At 43.8% G+C, this 18,110-nt stretch overlaps 1 protein-coding gene across 1 annotated transcript in view; it reads right to left on the reverse strand.

Moving 5' to 3' along the window:
- The window catches only part of LOXHD1 (lipoxygenase homology PLAT domains 1), a 188,098-nt gene that overhangs the window by 109,429 nt on the left and 60,559 nt on the right, over positions 1–18,110 (reverse strand). The window contains exons 12-14 of the mRNA XM_064176315.1: positions 16,569–16,704; positions 12,224–12,378; positions 8,915–9,075 (exon numbers count right to left, since the gene is read on the reverse strand). Coding sequence (XP_064032385.1) covers positions 8,915–9,075; positions 12,224–12,378; positions 16,569–16,704 — 452 coding nt within the window. The remainder of the gene's footprint in view (positions 1–8,914; positions 9,076–12,223; positions 12,379–16,568; positions 16,705–18,110) is intronic.

An 18,110-nucleotide genomic window follows, 5' to 3' on the forward strand; every position in this document is an offset into this window, starting at 1 on the left:
CTCATAAAATATTATCAGACAGCACCCAAAGCACATGGAGGGGCTGCTGTCAGCAGTCTCAAAGCTCTTAGAGGCTTTGGAGTTTCCCAGGCTCTTTTCTCAGGAGGCTGGTAGTCTACAGCATTGTCTCTGACCTGGTTCCTCTTGATCCCCAATTCAGCAGAAGCCTTGCAGAGCAGCAGGCAGGATGCAATGTGCAGTCTCGGCACAATGTCATGCTGGCTACGCAGGCTGATCGTGGGCAGGCATTTAGAGCCTGCTCCTGGTAAACTCGAGGCAGTGGAGTTTACAGGCAGTTTCAGGATGCAGTGAGGCAGCGGCAGCACACTGTGCTACCTGCTCATCCCTTTTCATCAATACCAGCCTGAGACTAATGGGCCTTGGGACACAGATTAGCCAATCAGAATGGCACTTTGCCAAGCTTGAAACCAGGGCTTTTGTTTTCCTTTCCTGTGGTTGCTTTCCCCAGCATAGAAGGAGGAGGAACAGGGGAATATGTCTGGACAAGCCACAGTCCTTAGACTCAGTGGCTCCAGGTCCTTTGTTGTCTTTCCCATGGTTGCTTCTCCCCAAAGCAGAAGGGGGAAGAGCAGAAAAATATGCCTGGGCAAGCCAGGCCATGGATAAGCCCATTTTTGGCCTATCAGGCCTACCACAACAGTGATCAAGAAATAACCAGATCTTTTGGAAGACCAAGTATGATATGTCTACATCCCATCCATTTGAAGGAAGCTTTTTAATCTTCTCTTCCTTCACATGCACAAGAAAATGATAAGTACAAAGAAACCATGCAGAAAACCAGCACTGAAAATCCCTGAAGCACTGGCTGCAAAGTTCCCATGCAAAAGAGGTGCATACATCTTCACCAAACAGACACACATCTCTACTCCCTACTCCATTCTAGGCTTTGGTAGGTTGTTGGAGGTGCAGTCCAGCCCTTATTCTTTCCTTTAACTATATGAAGTAAGGTGGCCATGTGCAGGTGGGTTGACAAGGGCTAAAAGCTAGGGACTTCAGCATGAAGGTGAAGATGGTGTGAACATGTGATTATCAAAGGAATTCTCTGTGAGGGTACCAGGTGGCATGTTGTGCCCGAGGAGATGCTGACAGGTGGATTGTGATAATGGACCAGAAAAATCTGTGGGAAAGACCATTAGGGATAGAGTGTCAGGGGAGTAGAAGACATCACATGATGTGAAGAAAGGAATCATGTATTGATGTTTTGAGGTTGGTTTTGGGTTTGTTTTTACCTCTTCAAACTGGTCCTCAATACTTTTATATCATATAGTTCTTGATCACAGAATCACACAGAATTATTGAAACGTTCAGGCTGGAAAAGGCTTTCAGGAACACGAAGTCCAACTGATAACCCTAGTCTGCAAAGTTCACCCTAAACCATATCCTCAAGCACCACATCCAAACGACCTTTAAACATATTCAGGATTGGAGAATTAACCACCTCCCTGGGCAAATCATTCCAATGCTTGACTACACCTGCGAAAAAAAATTTCCTGATGTCCAGTCTAAACTTACCCAGTTGAAGCTTGAGGCCATTTCCTCTTGTTCTATCACTATTTACCTGTGAGAAGAGACCAGCACTGACCTCTCCACAGAGTCCTTTCAGGTAGCTGTAAACAGCAATGAGGTCTCCCCTCAGCCGTCTTTTTCTCAAATCCAATTACCCCAGCTCCTTCAGTCACTCCTCAAAAGACTTATTCTCCAGGCCCTTCGTTGACCTCCTCTGCACTGGCTCCAGCACCTCCAAGTGCCTCTTGTACTGAGGTGAACTGAACACAACACATAAGGTGTGACCACACCAGACCTGAGTACAAAAGGACAATCACCTCCCTAGTCCTGCTGGACACTGCATTTTTAATACAAACTGAGATGCCATCAGTTTTCCTTGCTGCTTGGGCACACTGCTTGCTTATATTCAATTGTTCATCAGTTACAACCCCCAAGTCCCTTTCTGCCAGAGAGCTCTCCAGCCACACTGCCACAGGCCTGTAGTGTTGCTTAGGGTTGTTGTGGCCCAAGTGCCCAATCTGACATTTGGCCGTGTGGAAGCTCATCCCATTAACATTGGCCCATCAATCCAATCTATAGGTTGGACTGGATGGTCTTGGAAGTCTCTTCCAACCTGGTTGATTCTATGATTCTATATCCAAGTCCCTCTGTAGAGCCTCCCTACCCTCCTGCAGGTCAACATTGCCACCCAACTTGGTGTCATTTGCAAACTTACTGATGACACACTACATCTTCATCAAGGTCATCAATAAAGATGTTAAACAACAGAGGTCCCAACACTGAGGCCTGTGGCACAGCACTTGTGATCAGCCACTCCTTGGATTTAACTCCATTGACCACCACCCTTTGGGTCCTTCTTTCCAGCCAGTGCTTTACCCAGCAGAGCCGTGCTTGTCCAAGCGATGAGCAGTCAGTTTTTCCACAAGAATTCTCTGGGGAAAAATGTCAAAGGCTTTTTGGAAGTCTAGGTAGACAATATCCACAGCCTTTCCCTCATCCAGTAGCTGGGTTGTCTTGACATAAAAGGAGATCAGATTCATCAGGCAGGAGCTGCCCTTCACAAACTGCTGCTGACTGGGCTTGATCCCCTGGTTGTTCTCTATCTGGCATGCATTAGCTGCCAAAATGACCTGTTCCATGACCTTCCTTCGTACCCAGGTCATACTGACAGGTCTGTAGTTTCCTGGATCCTTCTTTCTTCCTTTCTTGTAGTTAGGTGTCACATTTGCTACCCTCCAGTCCATTGGCACCCCCTCAGTCAACCAGGACTTCAGGAGAATAAAGGCAAGTGGCTTGGCAAGCACATCTGCCAGCTCCTTCAGCACTCTTGAGTATAGACCATCCAGCCCCATAGACTGGTGTGGGTCTAATTGATGTAGCAGATCTCTGACCACTTCCTCATTTATTGTGATGATCTCATTTGGATTCCCCCCTCTGACACTTCGTTCATGAGGCTGGGTATCCAGGGAATTGCTGGATCCAGTGCTAAAGACTGAGGCAAAGTAGTAGACATTAAGCACCTCAGCTTTTTCCTCATCCTTACTCACTATGTTTCCCTCTGAATCCAATAAAGGATGAGGTTTTCCTCAGTCCTCCTTTTGTTGCTGATGAATTTATAGAAACATATCTTCTTAGCCTTAATGGTTGTAGCTAGTTTGAGCTTTAGTTGTGCTTTGGCTTTCCTAACCGTTTTCTTGCATAGCATCACTACAACTTTATAGTCCTCATGAGAGGCCTGTCCCCTCTTCCACAGGCTATAGACTATCCTTTTGTTCTTGAGGTTCAGCCAAAGGTCTCTACTAAGCCAGGCCAGATGCCTTCCCCGCTGACTCATTTTTCAGCATGCAGGGACAGCCTGCTCCTGTGCCTTTAAAATTTCCTTCTTGAAATATGTCCAACTTACCTGGACTTCTACATCCTTCAGGGACTTTCATCTCTTAGTCTCCTGAGTAGGCCAAAGTTGGCCCTCTGGAAGTTCAGGGTGGCAGTTTTCTAGCCCCTCTCCTTGTCTCCTCAAGGATAGAGAACTCAGTAATTTCACAATCACTGAGCCCCAGATAGTCACCAGCCATTACTTCCCCCATGAGTTCTTCCCTGTTCACAAGAAGCAGGTCCAGGAGGGCATCTTCCCTCGTTGGCTCCCTCACCAGTTGTGTCAGAAAGTTATGCTCCACATGCTCCAGGAACATCTGGGATGATGCTGGCTCAGGATTCACATCCTTGGACAGATATCAGAAGTCTAGGGGATCACATCATCCCAAAAGTCAGAATCCCTCTCTGTACACCAGTGTTAACTGGGAAGATCCACAAAATTAAATCTGTAATGCACCCTTTTTCAGATGACTGAACTCAGCATGGGTTTCAGGAAGGTAGAATCTCACAAGGTAGATACACTTCTGCTCTCCTGCTGCTGTTGTTTTTATGTCCTGCAATCTGCTATTTCTGTTGTCACTGTGCATGTTGTTGCTTCCTCTCAGATTTGTCATTGCCGATGTTTTAGGGAAATGTGGGATGAATCTGAATGAATCACTTCTGTGCCAACGTGGTAGGACAAAAATACATCCCACAAGAAACATATCGCTGAGTGCAACATGAAGGATGCTAACTGCTTTAACAGTGGAGTCTGAGTTCATAGAATCACAGAATTATGAAGGTTGAAAAAGACCTCTGAGATCATCAAGTCCCAACGATGACCTAACACCACAATGGCCTTTAAAGTTTAAACCATGACCCAGAGTGCCATTTTTTGGACAGCTCCAAGGATGGTGACCCCACCACCTTGCTGATCAGCCTGTTACAATGCCTAACCACTTTTTCTAAAGAAACTCTTCGTAATGTCTCATCTAATCTTCACTTGGCACTACTTGAGACCATTTCCTCTTATCCTATCACTACCTACTTGAAAGAAGAGACCAGCATGACCTCACCACAACCTTTTTTCAGAGAGCAGTAAGATCTACTTTCAGGCTCCTCTTCTCCAGACTACACAACCCCAGTTCCCTCAGCTGCTCCTCATAAGATGTGTTCAAGGCTCTTCACCAGCTCTGCTGCCATTCTCTGGACACTCTCCAGCATTTCGATATCCTCTTTGTAATAAGGGGCCCAAAACTGAACATGGTACTCAAGCTGCAGCCTCACCAGTGACTATTCCTGATGGCCACACTATTCCTCATACAGGCTAGGGTGCTATTGGCTTTCTTGGCCACCTAGATGTGAGAAAAAATAACCAAAAAAAAAAAAAAAAAAAAAAAAAAAAAAAAAAAAAAAAGAAGGACACATCTCTAGATTAAGAAAATTCCTCTACTAATATTGGTAGCTACTGATAGCAAAAGGAGAAGTAAGGAGAAGTATGTCTCCAACAGGAGGAGGAAGATAAGGTTTATCAGGAGAAGTGGATAAAGGCTCCTTAGCTTTTTTGCCACCTAAGAGAATAGCCACAAGTGGCAGGAACACTATTTTCTCAAGAAGGTGACTTCAGTGACAAAGGAAGTGTTTAGACCATCAATGCCACTGTGCTCCTTCCCTTCGTCACATCTGCTACAATATCCTAATTTTGCCATAGTGTAATGAATACCAGAGTATCACTGAGCTGCAGACAGCAAGTGGAGGTTTAGAGTCTTACACTCAGCACAAATGGACTGACACATTATAAACACATCAAGATGCAGAAAGAATCTTTTTCAGTATAGTGCCATCATATTCCTAGGACAAGAAACCGGTCAAAACCTTTTATTTTATCAGAGTTTCAGTAGGATTCCAGTGTAGTTATGTCCTACATCACATACCTGGTCCTTAAGAGGTATTTTATGTCCAGCAACCCAAAGGAGACACAAATATAATATGAAACCCACCTCAGAAAGAATTGCTAGAGTCAGGGAAGCACTGGAAAGAAATATGATACAACATCATTGTGTAGCATTTGAAATCCAGCAGATGACAGTTTGTGTGCAATCAGAATGATTAGCACATCCATTAGATTCACAGGCGTATACACATCCCTGTGTGTCTTTGAATATAACCTATATATAAAAATATATGTAAAATAGATAGATAGATATTTCAGTCTCTTTTAAGGCAACATGGGAAGGTCCCTCTAGATCCTTTGTATGATGAACATTTTTGGCATTTGATTCAATAATGTTCTCTCACAAAAGACTTCTAATGCATCATCCCATTCGTGGTCTGGCTGTTGTTCTTTGGATAATTAACAACATTCCCATATGCTTTTGCTGGAGAAAAATGAGGATGGTACAGTCCATACGCTTAGAAAAAGAGGTAATGAAGCATCATTGAGGATTTCAGATGAGCTGTAATTATTTATAGCATATAAATTTTTATCCTGTCACAAACCCATGACTTAGATTGAAAATTAATTTCTGTCTGAGATAGAAATATTATTAAAAACATGTTATTTAAGAGAATGTCAGCTAGCACATTCCTGGACTTCCACTGAATGTTGAAGGGAGAGAGAAATTAAACCTTACGAGCTCAGTTCTGAGTTGCAAAAAGGTTTTGACAGAGTTCAGGAGTGAAAGGTGAACCTCTTCTCATTGAGCTTTTTAGAGGTATTTATAATCTCAATACCTGAAACACACCAAGTATTAGGTAATGTCTAAGCTGTTGAGTGAGTTGTGCCACTGAACGATCCACTGTTCGGTCACTAAACCCATGGATATCACGATATCACGTGGTCATAAGGAAGGAATAATACTGCAGTGCATCCAAGGGGTGTACTGGTAATTCCTCAAGTAATGTTGGCAGAAGCTACTGGCATTTATTTCTCACGAACACAGATCGAATGACTGGGTTAAAGAACACTGACTTTAAGAAGAGCTGAAAGCCGTTCCCTTTACAGTTAACCTTTTAAGCACTGAAAGCAGAGGCCAAGCTGTCATTATTTCTCAATGTTCTTCCTGAATCTGACACAAACTCACAATCCACTTTGCTTCTCTTTCTCTCTGCTGGCTCCCTTGTACAACAAAGACAGTTCCCATAGAGCTCTTGGACTCTTAGTTAATAGATATTCCAAAAGAGGAAGAAATCTCCTTTCAAATTTAAAGGCAAAATACAGCTGGATGTAGGTATATCTAAAAGAAAGGAACAGAGACCTCAACAAATCATATGCAATGAAGATCTATACAGAATCCTACAAACATTAGTTATAGTTGAAGCTGCTTAGCCAGCTCTTTGTTGTAGTTTCTGCTCTCCACATGCTGTTACAGTGTAGTTTTTACAGAGGTAAGAAGCTTCTGCATGGTGAGATGTGTTTCTACTGGAAGGCATTTTTCCCTGTAGCTGTCTTCACCGTAGCAGCTAAGCGTCAGGAAGCAGCTCAGAGTGACTTTCAGTAAGGACACAGCAATAGAAGTTATTTTCTCCAGACCACACAGTTGTGCTATGTAGAAGAACACAAGTGAATCAGATCATTGAGATGAAAGCAATGAGAACATCAGCATGTCTACTGGCTGGCCACAAATAGGAAATGCAAAACCATAAGCTTCCCTGCTGTCTCCCAGATGGATTCTCTAACTAACCTTACTTGCACAGGCTTACTAGAAGGACATTCTTGGCTGTGTCTTGTTCAACATCATGGATTTGAAGAAGTAGGTGAAGCAGGCCTCTCTGTGTGCCTGCCAAAGCAGCGAGGACATAAGCTGTCCTTGGCCTACAGGACTGGAGAAGAACATCCAAATGCTGCAGGTCATGGAAGTGTTTATCCCTCACATGGAGGATGCAGTGGGTGAGCACCTTCGCTCTCAGATATCTCCAGACTCCATGACGACACCCGTATACTGCGATGATGTCTTTGTCTCCCAAGAGACACAGGCACCAAAGTTAATGAGAGGGATCAGTTGTCCCTGTGTTTGGTGGTGATCAGTCATGTTACCTTCTCAATCTGAGAGGAGTGGATGATGCTGGCATAAGGACAGCAAATAAAGTCGCACAAACAACACTTGGAAAAAGAGACATTAAGAAAGATAAGAAGAGTGGAATTCCATCATGTGTGACTTGAAGTGTGAAGGCACCCCATGAATATTGTTGGGATAATGTGTTGGGTTTTTGTTTGGTTGGTTTTTTTTCTTCCCCTCTTTTTCAGTCACTGGCCTGGAGGTAATTCCCTGAGGACTCTGATAATTCTAATTCACAACTGCAAAGATAAGTGGAAGGAGGTCATCATTTCAAGGGCAAAACATCTTCATGCAGACACTTCTAGTTTGCTCACTTAACTCAGCAAAATACATAGTTGCTAAATGTGTGGAAAAGGCAGCAATGATAGCACAGTGGTTTGTCCTTTGAAAAGGGAGAGTGGCTTGCTTTTCAGAACCGAGATGACATTGCATCTACTGCTCTGTATTGTTTCTCTGGTGAGTTTGCTTTCTGATGTGACACGGATTTAACAATGCAGAGAGGCTGTGGGTGGATCCTGTTCTCTATTTGCCTGACTCTCCTCACTACCGTGGAGCTCTTCCTGATTTACAGTGACAAGAGCAAGTAACCTCCTTAGTGCTTTTATTTTTGCTTCGAATTTTAAAATAATTGTGTTTATATTTTACAATTTCACTTGTTCCCAAAAGACTACTTTTAAGAACAGGTACTTGATGCTGTTAAGTGAAGCCCAATGGACTTTCTGTCCTACAGGGTGGACATCCTTAAAGTGCACTTGGGACTTTACAGGACAATGAGCTACACTAAGTTTGACCCTCTTTTCAGCCCATTATCTCTAGTTAGTGCTGCATTGTTGAGGCAGGTTCTGATTAGTGCCACCACAGATGGTGTACACTGTGAGTAACCTCAGTACAGCACATTCTTTTTGGCCACTTGATTGTCTAGGAAAGAGAAGAATATTCATCTGTAGGGGTAAGTTACAGTTCTCTTCTCTATTGGTATCTCTGTCTGCATGACATAAATTTCCTTTCATGCAAGGAACATAAAAAATTTGTGCTACCCCAACACGAAAGTAGCATCCCATTTCTCCTGAAAAGATGAGATGTGGATGTGAGCAACAAGAGCCTTGTCCCACACATGCAATAAACCCAGCAGATTGCAGCAGATTGCAGAGCATGTTTCTGCATCAGGCAATTGCAGTGACCCTAGATATGGCACTGGAAGATTGTGTTTCACTTTTTGGGAATTGTCTGTATTACTGAGCTAATTGCTGAGAATTTCACAGTTCAGATTGCTGTTCATTTGGTAAGGGAAGTTAACTGTATCTTAAATCTCCCAATCCACATTCTTTGCTTTTGGGTTTATCAAAAATAAATCAATAAATGCATAAAAAGGATGAAGCTGTGCTCAGAGAATTCCAGGCTTGGAAAAACAGCTAGGCTCTTCAAACTCTGGCAAATGTGTAGATGAAGGGAATATCTGCAAGCATTGTTTCCAGTACCTGTAGCAGGGGAATTCCACAGCCTCACTTTCTGGCTGTCCTTCTTCCCTCACTATCACTTTGGCAAGGTACCAGCCACTGCTTCCTCCTTTGCCGTCATGCCCTATCCTCACCCTCCTCACCTGTTTCAGCGTTACTGCTTCAATGAAGAATTCATCAGCCTTTGAGAAGGAGAAGAAAAAAGGTAAGGTAATATCTCTCCTCAAAAACAAAGTTACCAAAAATATTTACTTTGCAATCAAACCAATATCATCAACACGCTGCAAGATAATTCTTCGCATGATGAAGGAGAAAGTATGAATTAATTTACCAAATAGTGAAAGCTTGAATATTTGTGCTAGATGTTTAACATTAGATTTATATGTATAAGACGTGCCAGCATTTTAATTCTCCCATGCCATTGCATGCCTTCAACAACTCTAAAAAAAGAAAAATAATTTGATTATTTAGAATTTCATATAGAGAGGCAGAAAATCCAAGTTCAAACCACTGCCTTCTGGGATATCCAAGACAGGTTGTTTCAAACCAAGTGCACAGAGGTGTTTAGAGGTACAGGTCAAAGACATTACCCCATGTTATATTCAGATGGCTGACTCCAGCCATGGCATGAAAGCTTTGGGCATACCTCCACAGGTGTATTTCCAGTTGCTCCAAGGACTTAACCCAGCAGCTAAATACTCCACAGAGACATGAATTTGTCTTTTTTTTTTTTTTTTAACTTTATTTGGGTTTGTTGTTGTTATTGTGTCTTGGTGTTTGTTTGTTTCATTTTTGTTTTTATTTGGTTTGTTTGCTTGTTTCCTGGAAAGGGGCTCAAACCACCAACCTACAGATTATCCTCAAGACTAGATTTCTGGTACTCAAGAGCATACTGGGAGAAGTAGTTCCTGATGGTTGAAGGAATATATATATGTGTGTGTGTGTGTGTGTGTGTGTGTGTGTGTGTATACCCATTTAAAGAGTGAGTTACTCCACCGAGAATCAGGCCACACAAAAACATACAAAACATGTATTATAAATACTGTGTGTAAACACACAGAGTACCTGTAGCACCTACTCCAGCACACATGACTTCTGTGATTACTATCTGGCTGAGATATCTTGCTAGATAAGAGAAAGCTACTCAAACACTGCAATTCATTTGTTCCTCAACTCCCAAAATCCTCTGAAGCACGTATGTTGGTAGCAGATATCCAGCTTGCTTCCAGAAAGTGTGGTGGCAAGACAGTAGTAATTTAAATATTTAAATTTGTTAAAACAATCACAATTTTTCCATCACTCAGCCTCCCAAGTCACCTTTAAACTAAAGACAATGAAACATATTGCCACTGCTTAAGTGTTAATGATGGGCTTACTTACTCAAGCAAGTGTTGCTTACATGCTCAAAAACTGCTGAACTGGGAATTCAAGATTAAAATCTCAGAGTCGGTCTAAGTCAATGAAGCTTAATTCATTAGTCCTAATGTTTATCTTGCTTATTGATGACTAATATAAATTAACGAGTAACTAACTGAAACCACAACATAGCAAGCATCTAATTTAGAGGTATCTTTAAATTTTACCTTCTATACAGACTGCTAGTTTGCATTTGCAAGCAGACCTTTCAAGTTAAATTGCTAATCAAGGTACTACTGGTTTAAGTGGTTGTAGATTAGAGACTGCACCGACTTAGCTGCATTTCTTTTTAACAGGGTATCTGAGTCAATCAGTGTAGATATACTCACTGAACCTCTTGAATATACAAGCTCTGATGAGTTTGTCAGGATCGATCCTTAAACAGCTTCCAATTCATTCACCAGCTTTCAGCTCCCCATGCCAAGAAAGCAATTCTTCATTAACAGGTTCCAATTTCATTTGTATCATCTGGTTTCAATTAGTCACATTAATTGTTTCCCAAAATAATTCTTTCTGGCTTTCTTTCTAATACTTCATGCAGGTTACCCTACAACTCAGATTTGGGAGTAAAATTAAAATAGTCATCCTCTGTGTTTAATTTTTTCCTGGGCGTGTGTGTGAAACAAGAATCTTTGTTAGTCCATTTAATCAGACTTCAAACCACCACCAAAATATTGCTCACTTTCCTATAATTTTGACAGAACTAGGCTTTAACAAATGACAAAATGCTGTCCTTCACATCTTGGACTTGCCTTTCAAAAATAAAAATAATAATAATAATTTTTAAAACCCATAACATAAGTGCATAGCCAAAGATATAATGTCTCCAGTGTCCATGTCTGCACACTTGTGTCACATTTAGAAGCAGAAAGAACTTTCACACTATGTAAATGCCACCTGTTCCCACAGACAGATCTTACAGGCACAAGAAAACCTTGATGAAAGTTCTATTTAAGTCTAAAAACCTTAATGATTTCAGTGAAGAACTGAAAATTCTGGACACTGAAAGGCAAATCCAACATGTTAATGTATATTTGAGAAGCCTAAACTGAAAAAGTCGATTATGAAAACAGGACTTCCTTTTACCCTAAATTTATTCCCATTTCAAATTTTAAACCAAATAACGACACAAAAGATGTGAAGTCTGCAGTGTTCTGTGATCAGATTCTCAAAATCTCCTTCAGGAGATACTAACTACATTTTACCAGCCTAAGTTGGACCTTAAAGATCAAAACTGTGGCTCATAATTGAATATATATTAAGTTGATTAATATATAGAGATGAGATCTGCAAGTTATTTGTGTGTTAATGCTGCAAGGACTCTAACTGCAGTTTGAGCTCTTCATTATCTCCAGCTTTCCAGGGAATAACCTCTGTTTTCAGTGCAGGTTATTTCCAATTCCCTTCATTCAGGATGTGGGCATGCAAAAACATGCTGAAACAAATATTTAGGGCAATTGAGGGGAGACTGGAGGAAATGTAAAGCAAACGTGTCAGGCTTTCTGTTCTGATTTTCTCATTAAATAAGGCGTTTTCTCTTCCTTTGCCCTGTAGGCAAATTTTCTTTTTGCTATATCAGATGGAGGAGGAAATGCTCCCTCTTGATTCTGGAGGACGGACAGATGCCCTAGAAGCCTTCCCGAATCTGAAGATGCCTTTTCAGTAGTCAATACCTAGCTGGGGAGCAAACCAAGGTACTCTTTGAAGAACAGACTAGTGTCAAGTAAGGACACACTGTTCTTGACCTCCCACCAACTGCAACCTGTAACAATGCCCTGCAGATATTTCCTGCTTCATGCCTTGGCCCAAACTGGGAAAGAAATCAGACAGGCTTGCAAATACACATCTCTAAGAATACCTCAAAACAGTGACACACTGCAAAACCCAGCTTAAACAGCTGCTGCGTGAACTTACATTGCCTTTCTCAAACTTATTGACAGTGTTGATGCAGTTGTAGAGAATGCGCTCTCCCGTGTCTCCCTGGTCACCAATGAGGCAGACAAAGACGTTGGCATCTGTGCCACTCCCACTTACCGTCCCAGTGCATACTGTCACTCGATATTTTATCACTGTAGAGACATAAATGTCAGCAAGAAAATTAATAGTCGTTAAATCTTACTGAATTTTCCACAGGCTTGCAGTTAGTCTTGAGGGTTGATACTTTCAGCTGGTAGTTTTGCTGATATATTGACATCAGATCTTGTCCTTGCGGGTGACTTTAACCTGCCAGATATCTGCTGGGAACTTAATTCAGCAGAGAGGAGGCAGTCCAAGAGATTTCTAGAGTGCATGGAGGACAGCTTCATGACCCAGCTGTTAAGTGAGCCTACTAGGGGTCAAGCTCAGCTTGACCTGCTGCTCTCCAACAGAGAAGGGCTGGTAGGAGATGTGACAGTGGGAGGCTGCCTGGGGTGTAGTGATCATGAGATAGTGGAGTTTTCAATATGCAGGGAGGTAGGGAGGAACTATAAAAAAACCCACACCTTGGACTTCTGGAGGGCAAAATTCAATTTGCTCAAGAAACTTATTTCCAAAGTCCCCTGGGCAGCAGTCCTTGAGAACAAAGGGGCCCAGGATGGTTGGACCTACTTTAAACAGGAGCTCTTGAAGGCTCAGGAGCTGGCAGTTCCCATGTGCCGAAAGATGAGCCGGCGGGGAAGGCGACCAGCCTGGATGAGCAAACAGCTCCTGAAGGAATTGGGGGAAAAAAAGAGGGTGTATCACCTCTGGAAGGAGGGGAAGGCTTCTCCTGACGTGTTTAAGGAGGTAGCCAGATTATGCAGGAGAAAAATTAGAGAGGCTAAGGCCCAGCTAGAACTTAGGCTGCCACTTCTGTGAAAGATAATAAAAAGCACTTTTATAAATGTATCAATGCTAAAAAGAAGGGCAAGAAGAGCCTCCACTCCTTACTGGACCAGGAGGGGCACACTATAACTGACGACGAGGAAAAGGCTGAGGTCCTGAATGCCTTCTTCACCTCAGTTTTCAACAGTAAGGAGGGAGGACCTCAGGGCAAGTGGCCTCTTGAACTGGGGGATGGGGTCGGGGAGCGGTGTGTTCCCCTGGAAATTCATGAGGAATTAGTTCAGGACCTGCTGAGCCACCTGGACACCCACAAGTCCATGGGACCAGATGGGATCCATCCCAGGGTGCTGAGAGAGCTGGCAGCTGAGCAGGCCAAGCTGCTCTCCATCATGTTCCAGCAGTCCTGGCTCACCGGAGAGGTCCCAGGAGACTGGAAAGTGGCCAACGTGGTCCCCATCCACAAAAAGGGTCAGAGGGAGGAACCTGGGAACTACAGACCTGTCAGCCTGACCTCAGTGCCAGGGAAACTGATGGAGCAGGTCATCTTGGGGGTGATAAGAGCTCACCTGAGGGATGGCAAAGAGCTTAGGTCCAGCCAGCATGGGTTTAGGAAGGGCAGATCCTGCCTCTCCAACCTGATCTCCTTCTATGATCAGGTGACCCACTTGGTGGATGTGGGGAGGCCTGTGGATGTGGTCTATCTGGACTTCAGCAAGGCCTTTGACACTGTCCCCCACAGCAAACTGCTGGCTAAGCTGTCAGCCCATGGCTTGGATGGCAACACTCTGTGCTGGGTTAGGAACTGGCTGGAGGGCCGAGCCCAGAGACTGGTGGTGAATGGTGCCACATCCAGCTGGCGGCTGTCACTAGTGGTGTCCCTCAGGGATCAGTGCTGGGCCCCATCCTCTTTAACATCTTCATAGATGATCTGGATGAGGGCATGGAGTCAGTCATCAGCAAGTCTGCAGATGACACCAAGCTGGGGGCAGATGTGGCTGGGTTGGAAGGCAGAAGGGCTCTGCAGTGGGACCTTGACCGCCTGAATGGATGGGCAGAGTCCAATGGGATGGCATTCAATAGCTCCAAGTGCAGGGTGCTGCACTTTGGCCACAACAACCTCATGCAGAGATACAGGCTGGGGTCGGAGTGGCTGGAGAGCAGCCAGACAGAGAGGGATATGGGGGTGCTGATTGATACCCGCCTGAACATGAGCCAGCAGTGTGCCCAGGTGGCCAAGAGAGCCAGTGGCATCCTGGCCTGCATCAGGAATGGTGTGGTCAGCAGGAGCAGGGAGGTCATTCTGCCCCTGTACTCTGCACTGGTTAGACCACACCTTGAGTATTGTGTCCAGTTCTGGGCCCCCCAGTGTAGGAGGGATATTGAGATGCTTGAGCATGTCCAGAGAAGGGCGACGAGGCTGGTGAGAGGCCTTGAGCACAAGCCCTATGAGGAGAGGCTGAGGGAGCTGGGATTGTTTAGCTTGGAGAAGAGGAGGCTCAGGGGTGACCTTATTGCTGTCTACAACTACCTGAGGGGTGGTTGTGGCCAGGAGGAGGTTGCTCTCTTCTCTCAGGTGGCCAGCACCAGAATGAGAGGACACAGCCTCAGGCTGCACCAGGGGAAATTTAGGCTTGAGGTGAGGAGAAAGTTCTTCACTGAGAGAGTCATTGGACACTGGAATGGGCTGCCCGGGGAGGTGGTGGAGTCGCTGTCCCTGGGGCTGTTCAAGGCAAGATTGGACGTGGCACTTGGTGCCATGGTCTAGCCTTGAGAATTGTGGTAAAGGGTTGGACTTGATGATCTGTGAGGTCTCTTCCAACTTTGTTGATACTGTGATACTGTGTGATACTTTTACACTTCCATATTATCACTAGAAGAAGGAGGGGGAAAAAAAAGCCAACATAGGAAGACGTAAAACAATAAGCAACACCCCCAAAAACTTGTCAGAGAAGGGCATAAAAACATCATTTCCTTCAGAAAATACCTGAATCAGAATGTATAGCCTCCTCAGAGCCCCAGTCCTTCTACCTCCTCCCCTCCTAGCCTCCCAAGAGAGTCTTGGTGACTGGGAACCTTGTAAAAACGTGTTTATGGAAAACAAAACTTTCAGCATCCAGGGGCATGAGGTGCAGGCAAAAACAGTTAAGAGGGGCCAAGGATTTGGAAACCTCAAGAATGGGCTCTTCTTGTTGGTGTTATGGGGCAGGACAAGGCCAGCTGGCCCTGTCTCCTTGGGACAACATAGTGCAAGAGGTTGGGTTGTGTCTTTCCTTCTCACTACATCTGAGATCTTCATTTAGAATTTTGTTGGATGAATTTTGAGCTGCCATTTTCCTCCCCCTGCCCTGCCCTCATCTCTGCCCTCCCATCTCATTGAGTGAAGAATTTCTAGAAGCAACTTCACACTGAAGAGCCAGCCCACAAACCAACCTTCAACAGAGGGACCTTTTTCTCCAGCATAAAACAGGGATGTGAATCAATGCTCCTACTCTCACTCAAAAACCTTTCTGCAAGCCCAAGATGTAGATGCTGTGTCTAGCCTTTGTTCAGCAGATCTGCTCCTCAAGGGAAGATGCCTTCATTTGACCTTGAGAAGTTCTCTCCACAGTTGATTAAAAATACATTTCAAACCCAGATTTATTTACATTTTAATAACATCAGCAATTACAATTATTCTTCCTCTTCTGAGGAACTGCTCAGCTGCATGCAGATCACTGAGTTCACTGGAAATTTCAGAAAACAGGTGACTTGTGGTCAACAAAGTATGCAGCCACAGTGAGTGCTTAGGTGGAAATAAGAGAAATCCCAATGGCTACCTTGAGATGCTCTGCTCTCCAAAGTTCTCCCTCCAAGTACATTTAGTTCTTGTGGCACAAGGTTAAGAGAGAAATAATCAGGCAAAATTCTGCAGCTTTTCTTTGGTGAATTTCCATTTCAAGCACATTTAACCTGATAATTTTATTTACTCATGCATACTGAAAGGTGCCTTTACTCTAGTGAAACTCTTCTGTACTACTTCCTATACATTTATAGATATAGCTGCATAAATGTGTATATAATTAAATAAAACTGAAGCCTAAAAGTTGTGGTTACTTTTTTTTTTTAAATTCCATTTTGGATGACCTTGCTTTACATTAACATCCCTTCAAACCTGGCATTTCTCATTTTAAAGGACACTGGGAAAAAAGAGATAGATTGGGGGGGAAAAACGACATGCATAGCTCTGGAAATAGTTGTGCAGTGATTATTTCCCACCACAGAGAAATCTGCTTAAAAGAGCTTGGGTATGTCTGAGGCTTCATGCACCTGATGAGCTGCATGGAAATACTGAAGAAAGTGCCAGGGAGGGAAGCTAATTGAATTACCTTGGTGTGCCTGTGCATCCCTTACACAAAGAGGGTTTCTTTCTATTCAGGTCTTGATCAAGCTCCTGCAAAGAGCCTGTGGCTCTCACCTGGCATGACTTCAGTCACTAGAGATCCCTCTGCAGGGAGCTCCCGCACAATTTCATTGTCGTCTTCATTTATATCTAGCCAGCGGCCGCAGTTGAATGAGTATTTTTCTTTTGTCAGCGTTTTCAGCAGAGTTACCTTCATTAAAACAAAACACTGTGTGAGTTCAGAGGCTTAAAGACAAAAAAGCAACAAGCACTTGACAGGTTTTTGCCTGGGAAGCAAAAATAGGTAGCGGCAGGGAAATAACACACATTAATAACAAGACTGTCACTCTATCTCATGCACTGCAGTGATGCATGAAGCAAAGGCTGTCATAGCTGATGGCTTTTTGTTCCTCCTTTCTCCAGTCATCCCATGGTGCTGTGAAAGTTTTGATGGATACCACTGCCCTTAGTAATTGCTCGTCATATGCCACTGTATAAATCCGTAGGGCAAATCATGGACAGCACTTGCACCGATGGTTCTCGTGCTCAAAATTGGTGTATGGCACATTGAGAAATCACTCAGAGAGCATGATCACAGATCTTCAGGAGCTTCCAAAGTGCTGGGGCTCTACAAATGGCTGGTGAAGGAGGTGAAGGGAAGGTATGATGATGTACAATATCACAGGTGGCATGGAGAAAGCAGAGAAGGATTAACTATTTGCTCTTCTACTACAAGAAAAAGATATTTTAAAGTTGAAAGCTAACAAAAGTACACAGTCGACCTGTGAAGTCCTTGCCAAAAGCTATTATAGTTGTTAGAAGTTTCAATGTTCAAGGGAAGATTGGAACCTTCGAACAAATAAATGGAAAATTCCTAGTGCTGTATTTAGTAGATCTGTTCAGGAAGTAAGTTTCCAGCTGGAAACAGTAAAGAAAAATGAAGTTGAGGAGAAGTATTATAAATATTTATCCTCCTCCTAGTTTTCTTCAGTCATGCTCTTATCTAACACTAGAGAGAGGGTGCTGGACTAGATGGACCTCTGGCTTGATCGGTATAGGTGTTCTTGTACTTTTGTGGCAAAAAAAAAAATAATTTCTACCTGTGGTGGAGGGGCAGCAGCCCCAAAACTGAGGCTTCTCTATGCCTCTACATACCTGGACATGTTTTTCTGCCAGGACCCACGAGGCAGTAAACAGGTTGTGTAACTCATACACGCCCAGTCCGTGTACCCCGGGATCCACCCAGGTAATCACCTATTGGGAGGCTCCAGGCAAACATCTACTGCCTATTGGGGTAAGGTTTGGCTTACTGCCAGCCTGACTGGTCACTTGGATGGCCACATGAGCCACGAATCTCGGCCTAGAGCTTATAAAGAGGGGTGCATAGCAGCACCACGTGGTCAGACGGTTCAGACTGTTCAGAAGTTCGGAGCACTCAGAGCATTCAGACTCAGCTCTGATCCACAGCTGCATCCTGCTGCCCTGACCTGCTTGCATGGCCTAGACACAGGATCAGGCCTTACTCACTTGCAAGCATTACTGAGGCACAGACCTCTTGAATTAATCTCAAGGTGCAGTTAAGCTGTCTGCAAACCCTTTGAGAAGCAGAGCGCATGC

This window comes from Pogoniulus pusillus, chromosome Z (assembly GCF_015220805.1).
Source record: "Pogoniulus pusillus isolate bPogPus1 chromosome Z, bPogPus1.pri, whole genome shotgun sequence".
Taxonomy (NCBI): Eukaryota; Metazoa; Chordata; class Aves; order Piciformes; family Lybiidae; genus Pogoniulus; species Pogoniulus pusillus.